At 36.2% G+C, this 12,860-nt stretch overlaps 1 protein-coding gene across 2 annotated transcripts in view; it reads left to right on the top strand.

Annotated features, from left to right (window-relative positions):
• The window catches only part of mbpb (myelin basic protein b), a 45,264-nt gene extending 32,789 nt beyond the window's left edge, over positions 1-12,475 (top strand). Inside the window, 4 exon segments of one of the 2 annotated variants that reach the window (NM_001271460.1) lie at positions 5,597-5,698; positions 5,803-5,829; positions 9,549-9,632; positions 11,869-12,475. In NM_001271460.1, coding sequence (NP_001258389.1) covers positions 5,597-5,698; positions 5,803-5,829; positions 9,549-9,632; positions 11,869-11,904 — 249 coding nt within the window. In that variant the 3' untranslated portion in view covers positions 11,905-12,475. 2 annotated transcript variants of the gene reach the window in all.
• Positions 12,476-12,860: the final 385 nt, after the last annotated feature.

The raw sequence follows: 12,860 nt of genomic DNA, 5'->3' as shown, positions 1-12,860 counted from the left end.
TGTGTTTTAATGGGGGGAAAAGAGTTTTAGTTTTTTTAGCCAGACATTTTAAACGAATATATTGTAGAGCAGTGAGTACAATAACGTGATAGTGTAAAACCGTGATACAGTATTTTACCTGCCCATGCCCAAATTATTGTTCCTCGTCTGTTATCGATCTGCCTAATAAAAGAGATTTCTTGATTTATGAGATTTAATGTAGGCTTTTATACACTTATTCAAATCTGATGAGTTGCTGTGTTTTTTATCCAAAGATTTATGCGTTTAAATAATTTATGTGCGTTTTATATCTCCCCGAATTAACTGTGTGTTCCTGTAAGTCTATGAGCTGAGATTAGGAAACTCCTCCGCGAGTAAATATCCAATCACTATGCTCTAAAGTTAGGGGGCGCTTGACCATCATTTCACACTTTAACATTGTGAAGTGAGGCTGAGGCAACAGTACAAGGAAGCTCCGGCGTCTTTTAAATCTGCGGTGTGAGGACATTTGCTGGTAAGCATAATGCCAATAAAAGAAAAAAACGATGAACAAATGTTTAATTAAGTACAAATATGTTTATTTGAAATGGCCAATTTATCTTAACTTCACATGTTTACTTAAAGAGTAGGATTTTGTGTGTTCCCCAGTTTGTACATGGGCTACCAGCAGCTGTGAGATTTCAGTGGTATTTTTTTTTTATACAATACACTAGGAACTAGTGTACTTTTCTTGGCTTTTAAGTAAAATAAGCAAAATAGGTATAATAATAAATCGTTTCCCCCCCCCCCCCCCCTCCTTAACCTCTTACTGTTCCTATTGCCTATATAATAAAAAAAGCCATGAGAACCGAACCAAACCGAAAACCGTGTTGAAAAACCGAGGTATGTATTGAACCGTGGTCTAACTGTATCCTTGCATCCCTAGTGTGTAGTTATTTGAAAGTTTTACCCAAAATCATCCATTTCGGATAAACTGGCACCAAATGTCAAAAAGCAAAATGGAATTTGCTGCTGTTTGAGCAAATTATTTGGTAAATGTGTTTCCATCGTAAATTATGCAATTTTTTTATTATCGGATAAAAAGTTTAGCCTACTAAGAAGGGTTTTTGTGCCCATTTTCAAAATATAGGCACATCTTGGCGTTTCTATTAGGCTGTTTTATTTGTCATATTCAAAATTGGTAGATGAAAACAGCTAAGCTTGGTCTTGATTGATGCATGAGAACCAGTTAGGTTACATCTTGCATCACAAAAGTTTCTACAAGACAAATGAGGTTTGCTCTTTCCAGCTATCTAATCAATGGTCTCAATTTTAATTCCTGGAGGGCCGCAGCTCTGCACAGTTTAGCTCCAACCAGCTCCAACTCACACCTGCGTAATAGTGTCTAGTAGTCTTTTGATTAGATGGATCAGCTGTTTGATTAGGGTTGGAGCAAAACTGCAGAGACGCAGCCCTCCAGGAATTGAGTTTAAGACCTATTATCTAATCCAATCTAACAATATAATCAATCCCAGCAAAATCCTATTCCAATTAAAGGTTGCTTCTTCTCCTTGGAGAAAAACATGTACTGTAATGGACCTGGCTGAGGTCACTAATTTACACTGTTAACAATTTCCTGTAGAATCTACAGTAAGTTACAGGAAGCTGTTCACCAGTTACATACTGTAAATCAGTTACAGCAAAAATACTGTATTTATTACACTTTGCACCATTTATCTTGCTGTATATGTGTTTACAGAATTGTAGAGTTTGTATATTACTATAAAATATACAATCATTTTCATAATACATTTTTCAAATACAGTAACATACTGCATAACAACGGTGTCATTCACAAAAATGGCTAACATGGTAAGTTTTGTAGACTGACCCACAGGCTGAAAACATGGAGATTAATGAGGTAAAGGTCTGTCTTATTGATGAATGTCTACACGATGATCTTTCTAGCTGTTTGATTTTTGTTGCAACTTCAAAGGGTTTCTCTGACCACGAAGGTCTGTGTTGATGTTTGTCTTATATCTGACTTTAGAGCAGATTGGATCAGGCTAACCAATAACAATTATTTACTTATTTATTATTTTTCATAACATATACATTTTGGTGTACTAATGTTGTACTTTTAAAGTTATTTTGTTAGATAAGCTCCAGATTTGGCTTCAGTACTGACTAATCTAATGTATATGCACAAATATAATAAAGCTTATAGAAAATATTCATTTAAATGGGAGATTTTGGGTGAAGTCCTGTACGTTGAGCACTGTATGAGCTTGACCAGCACCACATTACAACATCCCATAATGAAAATACCCATTTCAAAGTCATCCAATCAATCTTTCTTTCTCACAATAAATCGGCGTTACACAACATTTACCTAAAACCTCTGCGTGTAAATGAGACAGGAAATGACATGATCGCAGGAGGGCTGTGTTCTGACAAGAAAGTTGTGTGCGCTGCTTTAAAAGCAATCCCAGACTAATCTTTTCACACTACCAATTACCATACCGACTAAATATTTCTCAGGTGTCTGTGCTTTTCTTATAGTGCGTTCCAAAAGGGATATATCGCCCTCCGATGGGCACTTTGGGGTGAAAACAATCATGGCCGCTGAATTGAAGTTTTTTTTTTACTCAATGATTTTTTAAATTTTATTTAAACTTCAAATAACAAACAGGCATTTTCAACTTCCATTGTTAAACATATATAACATTATAACCAAGCAGCATATAATAAACAAAACAGTACAAACTAATAATAACATAAATAATATAAAAGGAAATACATTACATTCAGGTGGGTCAGTCCATATGTTGACAAAAGCTTAGAGAGCTTTAAGGCACCTTTTGTTTTTACCCGTTTTATAGATTTATATAAAATATTGAATTCATTTTTAAATGCTTTAAAACAAGGAGAAACTTTAACAAATCTACATTTTTGAATATAAATTTTGCTACAATCAACATATTATTACACAGAAATTCAATTTCCTTGTTTTTCATAAAAATGCCAAATTTCACAACGTGACAGTCAAACGCAGGTATTACATTTTTGGTCATCAACCACTCATACAATCTGTCCCAAAAGGATTTGACAATGGAACAATTATAAAAAAATATGTTCCTGGGATTTAATATCTTTCAAGCAAAAAATACAATCATTACTGTCTAAATTAAATCTTATTTCAAGAAATTCGTTACATGGATAGATGTCATTAATTGTTTTGAAATGTACTTCTTTCATTTTAGGTAACAAGGGAAATGACAGGTATCTTTCAATAGTGTCCGCTTTAGAAAATCTCTTAGATAAGACTTTTCTTTTAACAGTAAAAGCAAAATATTCTTTTGTCAGTAGTGAGCTCAAGACCTTGTTGTTACATTTAATATCCAAAAATAAATAATTATTTATAAACAAATCAACTAGTGTAGGTATTACAGAAGTGTATTGCACTATACCTTTAATTAAATTCCTCAAAGCTACAGGAATAGCTTTCACAACTAAAGAGAATTCTCTATATGCACAATTAAAACTGAATTTTAACTTAAAATGATCATAACTCAACATATTACCATCATCATCCATTAAAGCCGCTGAATTGAAGTGTCATTCCTAAACAGAAGTGCTCAAAAGTAGTCCTTCTGAATTGAAGCATCTCAAAAGTTCTAATAAATGGAGACTTCTGGACTCCCATGATCTTTTGTGCATAGATATCGGTGTGGAACAGCATGTTTCATAATGTTTCAGCATGTAAGGTAATATCCCTATGTCCTAATCCAGGGGTTCCCAAACTTTTCAGCCCGTGACCCCCAAAATAACAATGCCAGTGACTCACGACCCCCAATGTCCTCAGAGGTGGTTATATAAAACTGGCACACATCGGCGCACACATACCAATAGGCCCAGGTCTATTAATCAATACATTTTGGAGAGCATCCTCCATGTTCAGTTGTGGCCTGTTTTTTTTATGTGCGTGAGTGCCGTAAAAGTGTCAGAAAGTTTAATCTGATGCCATAAAATCAATGTGCTGTGTCACCCAGGGGTCCAACAAAAAAAAAATGGAAAGGCCGACGGCTTTTTAATTTGGCTGGCTTGTGTAGCAAGCCAGACTATTGTTATCCTTTTTTTCTTCTGAGACTAAAAAACAAAACGCATCTCCTCCTAGAGCTTTCGAGCTATGACCACCAAACTCGCACCAGACCTCCAAACTGGTCTAACTCGGGTTGCTATATCTTTTCCAACTGATCTGACTTTCAGTTTTTCGGAAAACGTCCCGAGACCGTCGGAAAAATCCCGTTGACTTAACATTGGACCAAACTTTGTGACCTCATAACTCTGCATCAGACTGTCACACAGACTTCTAACTGGTCTCATTCAACTCCGACTACCTAACTGCCAATTACTGATGAGCTTTTAACTTTCTGGCCACGCCTTAGCAACCACTTTTGGGACCCTAGAAACTGTCCAATAGACTTCCACTGCAAAAACTGTCATTAACTCAACATTGGATCAAACTTTGTGAGCTCATAACTCTGCATCAGAGTGTCATACAGACTAATGGCTGAGCTCATGTCACTCAGGCTACCAAACTGCCAATAACTGATGAGCTTTTAACTTAGCCACTGCCTAACAACCAGATACTGCACCCTAGCAACTGTCCCATAGACTGCCATTATAGAGGCTCAGATACTGCAGTGTTAAAGAAACATGGGGGTTGTTTTTAACTGTTTATACTGGCAAGAAGCTTTGATACATCATCAGTCTAAGCTGTCAATCAACTCCATAGCAACAAAGCAGACTAACCTAGCAATGATATAACAGCAGCTGTATCTCAGCATCAGAACATCGTAGAGAAGCGGGGGTTGGCTTGTTTGACTCATGCTAGCATACCATAAATTAGCTTATATAAAATAGCTTATCTATCTATCTATCTATCTATCTATCTATCTATCTATCTATCTATCTATCTATCTATCTATCTATCTATCTATCTATCTATCTATCTATCTATCTATCTATCTATCTATCTATCTATCTATCTATCTATCTATCTATCTATCTATCTATCTATCTATCTATCTATCTATCTATCTATCTATCTATCTATCTATCTATCTATCTATCTATCTTTTTTTCAAACTGTTTGAACTAAATAAACTATACCAGCAGGCTTTGTCAAGCCAGCCTCAAAGTTTGTCTCGATGAACTTTAATGTTGTTGTTTTTTTATGTAGCTATTAGCTACTAATTTTCTTCTGTAGGTTATAAAAAAATATGGTCATTCTAATAGTTTGATTAAATGAATTAGATTTTTTTTTTACATATGACACTAGAACAGGGTTTCTCAACCACTTTCCTGGAGTACCATCAACACTGCATGTTTTGGATGTCTCCTTTGCCTGTCACACCCATTACAGTTCTTTCAGTCTATGCTAATAAGCTGATAATCTGAATCAGGTGTGTTTTGTTAAGGAGACATGGAATTTGCAGAGCTGGTGGTCCTCTGGGAACGTGGTTGAGAAACACTGCACCAGAGACTCTACTTTGTTTCAAATTTAACCCAATCTTTTATTTTGAATGTAATGAAATGCTGAAATGTCAGAAATGTGGTCTGGTCTTCATCGCAGGGGTCTTTTCGTGGTGGTTTATCCTCGTCGCCCCAGAGATCGAGCGCATCTCCCCGTCGCCGCCCAGATGAGAACGCGGTCATGCACTTTCTCAGAACCATTGTTCGTATTTCTCTCTTTCTTCTCTTTCTCTTTATCCCATCTTCCATAGAATTAACGATTTTTTTTGATGACTCTCATTGTAGTTTCCCTTTTTCTCTAATTAGGTTTCTCCCTCTACCCCCAAATCTAGGGTAAGTCTCAATCTTTTGACCTTAAAATAATTCGATAAAAATGACCAACGTTTATTTGCTGACTCAAATTCTTAATCCCATTGCGTAATGAATCCCATGCTTTTGTCACATATGCACTGTTGTCCATGAGAGAACTCATGATTGTGTCAAGTAAGTCTTCCACAAGTAAGAAATGCCGTCTTCTAACCACACGCGACCAAACATGACATCATCTCTCGTGATCTGTTCATTTACTCTCGTCGCCATGATCTCTGGGTATTTTAACTCATTTTGGGATCATGGGGATGGTAAAAATATGCTGGACACTCTCAGTGCTTCCACGAGAGGTCAAGGTTGGATGAGATGCTAGATAAGGGCTAACGCTCTGCCCGCGTCACAGTAGCTCAAAACACTGGAAATACAATAGCTAATATTTTAGCTTTGTGAAGCATCTCCTGTGAAGCAAGCGAGCGCATTACGCTCCCACACATCATTTACCTGTGTTGTGGCTCCTTGTAGGCTACGCATAGGCCTAATATACGGGTATAAGCTCCACTGTGCGGGATTCAGAGAGCAGATATTTGTAATTGCGCGACTTTGTAGAGACAGAAATCACATGCAGTTGTGTAAATAAGATATTAGCTTGTTTATTAAAAGAAGTTGTGATCTGATGCTGTATATAAAATATAATTAACTTGACTTTAAGGGGGGCGGGGAAAGGCGTTGGGAGGGCGGGGCCCCCACTTATATAATGGTAGGGGAAACACTGAATAGTACAGCAATAAACGTCATGTGAAATGGTATTAAGCTTACATTGGTGGAACTGAACACTGAATAAAGCACATAATCTGTACCTGAGGTGACATTGTTTTTGCGGTTGTTTTGCTGTGACGTCGTAGAAATAAAAGCTGTTTCTAAAATAGAAATTTCACACGTAGCCATCGCAAATGGTTAGGACAACTTGTTTTGCGGTGCATGTAGTTAGGCGTTACAGAGCTTCTTGCATATATGCAGTGCTCAGTAATTGAGTACACACCCCATTGTGAAAATGAATATTTTTCTCTATTTATCAGTGAATATTAGGAATGTTTTTCAGTGCATTTAAACAAAACAGATTTATTAAACTGATATATTTATTAAAATAATATTTTAGTCATCGAACATATTGAGAAGTTAAAAGATAATACAATTAAATTCAAGCAAAATATTGCAAAGAAAGTTACAACCTAAAAATGTCAACTATTTTTTTTCTTGCTTCTCTTGATTTTTCCTCTTTTTAAAAATGTATATTTAATATTTTTTATAACAGATCAATTTGAATGTACTACTTTTTGGGTCGTTATCATAAGGTATTTTGTTAGATAAGCTTTAGATTTGACTTTAGTACTGACTAATCTAAAGTATTTGCACAAATATAACATTGTAAATCTTCCTATTAATAATAGGAATTTAAAAGAGATTCGTGCAACACTTGGGCATACACACAAATATTCCTCAAACTAAATAAAAACGTACCAATAAACATCCTCCTCAGTTGTCAAGCTTGAGGTTTGGGTTAATAATCTAGTTCTTCCAACGTTTCATTTCTGGACATGGGCTTGAAATTAAATATTTAAATCAATGTAATAGTTCAATCATTGAAGGAGGTAAACCAGTCTGAAATGCTCTTCTAAAATGAGCATTTTGTTTCCACAGGCTCTTGTGTGTAGGTTCAGTCATTTCACTTTTATGCCAAAGAATAGGCTTGTCATTGCCTTTATAGTAAAATAACTAGACATAAACATGGGAGACTGAGAAAATGCTCTTTCAGAAGATTACAGATGACACTTTCAGATGAAGAGATTTTAGGCATTTTAGCAAATGAGCAGTCTAAAATGATTTATTTTTTCATTATACACAAATTTAATTCACTTTTGTCATTTGAGAATGAGGTGATTTTAATGGAAAAAGCAGTATAATATGTAACTTTGACAACTTCAATTCAAATCAATTCACATTTGTTTGTACTGTATAGCGCTTTTCATAATTATTGTTGATCTAAAGCTGCACATTATTCAGTCAAAATGTATAAAAGATGAATCACTCTCTGGCCGTTTGAGATTTTGGTAGGATACAGCGATTATGATCATGATTCTTTGGTATTATTGGGTATGAATTTTCATATTTCAGGATTGATTACCTGTGCATATAATAGAGGATTTGTACTTGAAATTAATGATGCATGACATCAGACTTATAATATTGACCTGCTTTGCTTTTCATTCATGTGGTTCCATTTAATGATCCTTTATAATTTCAATTTCTCCATTTATAATTTGATTTAATTCATAACTGATCTTCTTCAGTCTTCATTGAAACAGGAAATCATCATTAACCTATTTTTACATAGCAATAAATCTATAGGCAATGTTGTATTTCTACATCTGATCTCATTTTCATCTACTTATAATAATTACTTATTATAATTTCTTTTTGGCGAGGCAGTGGCGCAGTAGGTAGTGCTGTTGCCTCACAGCAAGAAGGTCGCTGGGTCGAACCTCGGCTCAGTTGGCGTTTCTGTGTGGAGTTTGCATGTTCTCCCTGCCTTCGCTTGGGTTTCCTCCGGGTGCTCCGGTTTCCCCCCCAGTCCAAAGACATGCGGTACAGGTGAATTGGGCAGGCTAAATTGTCCGTAGTGTATGAGTGTGAATGTGTGTGTGGATGTTTCCCAGAGATGGGTTGCGGCTGGAAGGGCATCCGCTCTGTAAAAACTTGCTGGATAAGTTGGCGGTTCATTCCGCTGTGGCGATCCCGGATTAATAAAGGGACTAAGCCGACAAGAAAATGAATGAATAAATAATTTATTTTTTATTTTTAGACATACAATATGTGATGTTTTGTAAACAAATTTCGGGAGGAACACACGCAGAAGTTTCAGTATCGAATACGTCATTGACAATTATCCCATTATCAAATCAGTTCATGAACAAACCCCTATATGTACACCAAAGCTGTCTTACCTGGAGCATCTCACGACTTTAGCATCCCTCCACCACCCTGCCACCTCACCTCTTGCATTGCTTTCCCAGGGGGAGCGTTCTGGGGCCGGGCTAGATACTTCGCTCGAATCCCAACTCCTCCTTTTCCTGACAAGGGGATTAACTCGAGTTGGGGTGTCTCCCCGAGCTCAGAGCCCTCTCCCCGGACAGCACGCCCAACACACCTTATACTTAAACGAACGCAAGTGTGAACTCTTGAAGAAAGTATCTCAAAGACCGTCTTGTATTTTGTTTCTCTTTGTTTGTTTATTAAATGACACATTAAGTCCTGGTTTGCTTTGCATTCACACTGTTATTTTGAAGACCAAAACAACATGCAATTTAATCCCATTCAAGTTTTTGTTTTTGAAACATAACCTAAGATTTATTTTGGACATGCACAAAAAGTTGGCAATTCCTGCAATTCTGGAATCACCGATGTGTTGAACTGTAATCTGCAACACTGTGACTGTAGGACAAGGAAAAAATCTGACCTTTTTTATGAGCACATCTTGAGACACTGTGTCCAGTGTTTGGTCTATTGTTCATATTTCAGTTGAACGACACCAGAACTTTGGAAATAGACAGAGATCAATGTCTTCAGATGTCTTGAATAAGCATTCGCCCTACATAAAATAAAGTACAAAGCAATAGAAGCAAATATCCAAGTATGAACTCATAAACAACTACAGTATCCCACAACCCTGTGTGTTTCATCAACAGAGAGAGCAGAAATCACAGAGCTCCACTAAAGGACAAAAGGGACGTGGAGAGAGTCAAGGCACCCTAACTCGGATCTTCAAAATGGTAACTATTCAAAAAACAAACTTCTAAAACTGTAAAAAATAAAAAAATAAACAATAAAAATGGCAGTGATTTTAATGGTAAAATAAGTAAAAGTGCTACAGTAGAAATCTGTAATAACAGTGAGTTTGCTTAATATATACAGTGAATAACCCAAAATATTGACTTTTTCCACAGTTCCCCTTGCGACACTTTACTTTTTAGGCTTTTTTGTTGACATTATTGTTCTTAAGAGCTTTTTCCCATCAGTTTTGTACATTAGAGTTAAAATGTTGCTAATAAATAATGTTTATTTCGTTATTTTAATGTTATGTCTGTTACCATGATAGTGTTTTGTAGTTGTGTGAATGACACTGAATGCCTTCTATTTATTAGAATCAGTGTGTTTCGTTGCTTGTGGGAAAAGTTATCTGATAACAACAACATTTATTAATAAAGCACATTTACCCTGCTGAAAAAAAAACAGCTTAAACCAGCCTGGGGAGATGGTTTTAGCTGGCTGTCCATCCTGGTTTTAGAGGGGTTTTGGTCATTTCCAGGCTGGTTTCCAGCTATTTCCTGGAGCCTGGTCTTAGATGGTGAGGCTGGGAGATGACCAGTTAAAACCAGCTTGACCAGCCTAACCTGGAATCCAGCCAAATCCAGCTAAGACCAGGCTGGTTTTAGCTGGTCATTTTAGCTGGTCACCAGCTAAGACCAGCCTGGAAATGGCCAAAACCCCTCTAAAACCTGGCTGGTCAAACAGCTAAACCCAGCCAACCAGCTTACACTCTTAAAAAAAAAAAGGTTCCTAGAGGTTCTATATAGAACCTTGGGGTTCTATACTTGGCCAGTAGAACCTTTTACCCAAAAAATGGTTCCATTTAGAACCCTTTGAGTGCAAAGAACCTTTTTGATTAAAATGGTTCTATAGTTTTTGATTCATAACATAATTATCTATAGTATTATTAAGATTATAAAATATTTATAAGCTATAACACAGATATACAAAGCTTTTTGAGTCAAAACCTAATAAAATGAATGCTGTGGTCAAAAACTTTATCAGTGTACAGTATGATGGGATTTTTTTCATTCAGGTTTGCACATTAGCATATAACTTATATTGTATATATACTTAATATTTAACATTTTTAACAAATTATTTTGTGAAATAAATAAAATAACCAGTTTATTTATTTAGACTGTGCAGTACCATGTTTTTATGATTTAATAATTTATTTAAAACTAATAATCATCGTCGTGGACAGGTGTTGAAGTGACGGTTAATTTTTTGAAAGGAGAAGTCCACCACAGCTTCATCATTCACACAAAATATATATACTTAAAGGTTTAATATTTCACAATACATTTAACCTGCATTTTTGTGTCCTTCATAAATAACACCTGATCTTTCATCTATGGATTATTAAAACATGTTTGGCTTTAAAAGGTTTTAATAATATCCAGGGACGGATTAGCCAAAGGGAGAACTGGGACCTTTCCCGATGGCCTGATGGTCAATCTAGCCTGCCAACGTGACTCTGGCCTGCCGCGCGTACACAGACTCGGTGCGGGCACGAGCGCTGCACTGCTACCTAAATAAAGAACCCTTAAATGGTTCTAAATAGAACCATCTAACTTGAATTCGAAGAACCATTTGGGGTTCTATTTAATGAACCCTTAAAATGGTTCTATTTAGAACCTTTTTGGGGTGCCATATATGAAGCGCTTGATAGAACCATTTTTGGTTCTATATAGAACTGTTTCTTTTAAGAGTGTAGGCTGGTTTAAGCAGTTTGTTTAGCAGGGTAAACAATAAAATTGATCCAAAGTGATGTACAAATGTACAAACAGATCTAAGCTATAAAACCACCACGGTATCAACGCACATGTAAAAGCTAAAGAATAAAAACAGTGTTCAAGTCTAGATTGAAAATTGATTGAAAGAAAATTAGATCGAAAACTCATTGAAAATGTCCAGAGATATATGACCATCTCAACTATATGGTTGTGTTTTGTCTGTGTAACAAAAGGATATGACGTGTTGATGTTGCACTTGAAAACCTTGGTGTATTAATGTTAGAATTGAATGAAATGTTGTTGTTTTCTGTTAAAATGATAATAGTTTTTTTGATTTGTATCGTATTTTTAACAGTAAAATACCGGCAACCACAACTGCCAGTTTAATACCTTTAATTCAACAGATATTTTCATTCAGTAACAGTCAGTCATTTTTACCTCATGCTCGTCTCTTTTTCAGGGAGGAAGCCAGTCTGCTTCATCTTCCAAGCGTTGAAACCCTTCACCCATCAAGAAAAAGAGGAGAAAGACAAAAGATGAATGAAAAAGTTATCTTTCTAATACAGTAACAACGACTCAAAAGAAGCTTTTGCTTTGATATGGTAGAATACAATCTGTGTCTCTTGAATTATTCCCGTGTGGTCTCGTCAAACTGGCCTTTGTCTGTAATCTTGTCTCGTCTCTGTCATGTCAACTATGTATGGAATCAAAAATGTTGTGTATTAAATCTCAAATGTGCTTTTGTGTAAACCCAAAGAACACTCTTTCCTTTACAGAGTGATGGGGTTTGCGAGGACGTGCTCTGCATCGCATAATTCACTAAACTTACCATGTACATGCTGACGCATCAACAGACAGATCTAGAGTTTTCTAATGAATTTAGTGTGTATTACTGCCCTTCATTTGTACATTGACTTGATTCTGTGCTCTTTGCTCATCATAGTCTGAACCTTCACTTCTGTTCATATAAAACAAATGGAAAAAAGGGTTCTTACTTAACTTAAGACACTTTGTATTTTATGTTTGTAACTGCTAATTATTGCAGACAATTAAAAATGTAAAAAGTTGTCGTGCTGTGTTTCTTTGTCCTGTTGTGTTTTGAAATTATTTCAGATGCAAGGTAGAAGGAATGAAAGGTTTGGTTCACCGAAAAATGAATTTGTTATTAATTACTCACCCTCATGTTGTTCCAAGCTCCTGAGCCATTCATTCATCTTCGTAACTTTAAAAGTCTCGATATCTGCTGCGACATTCAGATGGTAGGGTCAGAATTTGGCATCAACAACATGAAAGCATGGATCCATGCTGCCTTGTATCAATGGTTCATTCTGGTGGTTGTGGTGTAATGGTGTGGGGGATCTTTTCTTGGCATACTTTGGGTCCATTAGTACCACTTGAACATTGTGTCAACAACCCAGCCTACCTAAGTATTGTTGCTGACCATGTCCATCC

This window comes from Danio rerio, chromosome 16, assembly GCF_049306965.1.
Source record: "Danio rerio strain Tuebingen ecotype United States chromosome 16, GRCz12tu, whole genome shotgun sequence".
In the NCBI taxonomy this organism is placed as follows: Eukaryota; Metazoa; Chordata; class Actinopteri; order Cypriniformes; family Danionidae; genus Danio; species Danio rerio.
This window is presented reverse-complemented; position numbering and strand designations above follow the sequence as displayed.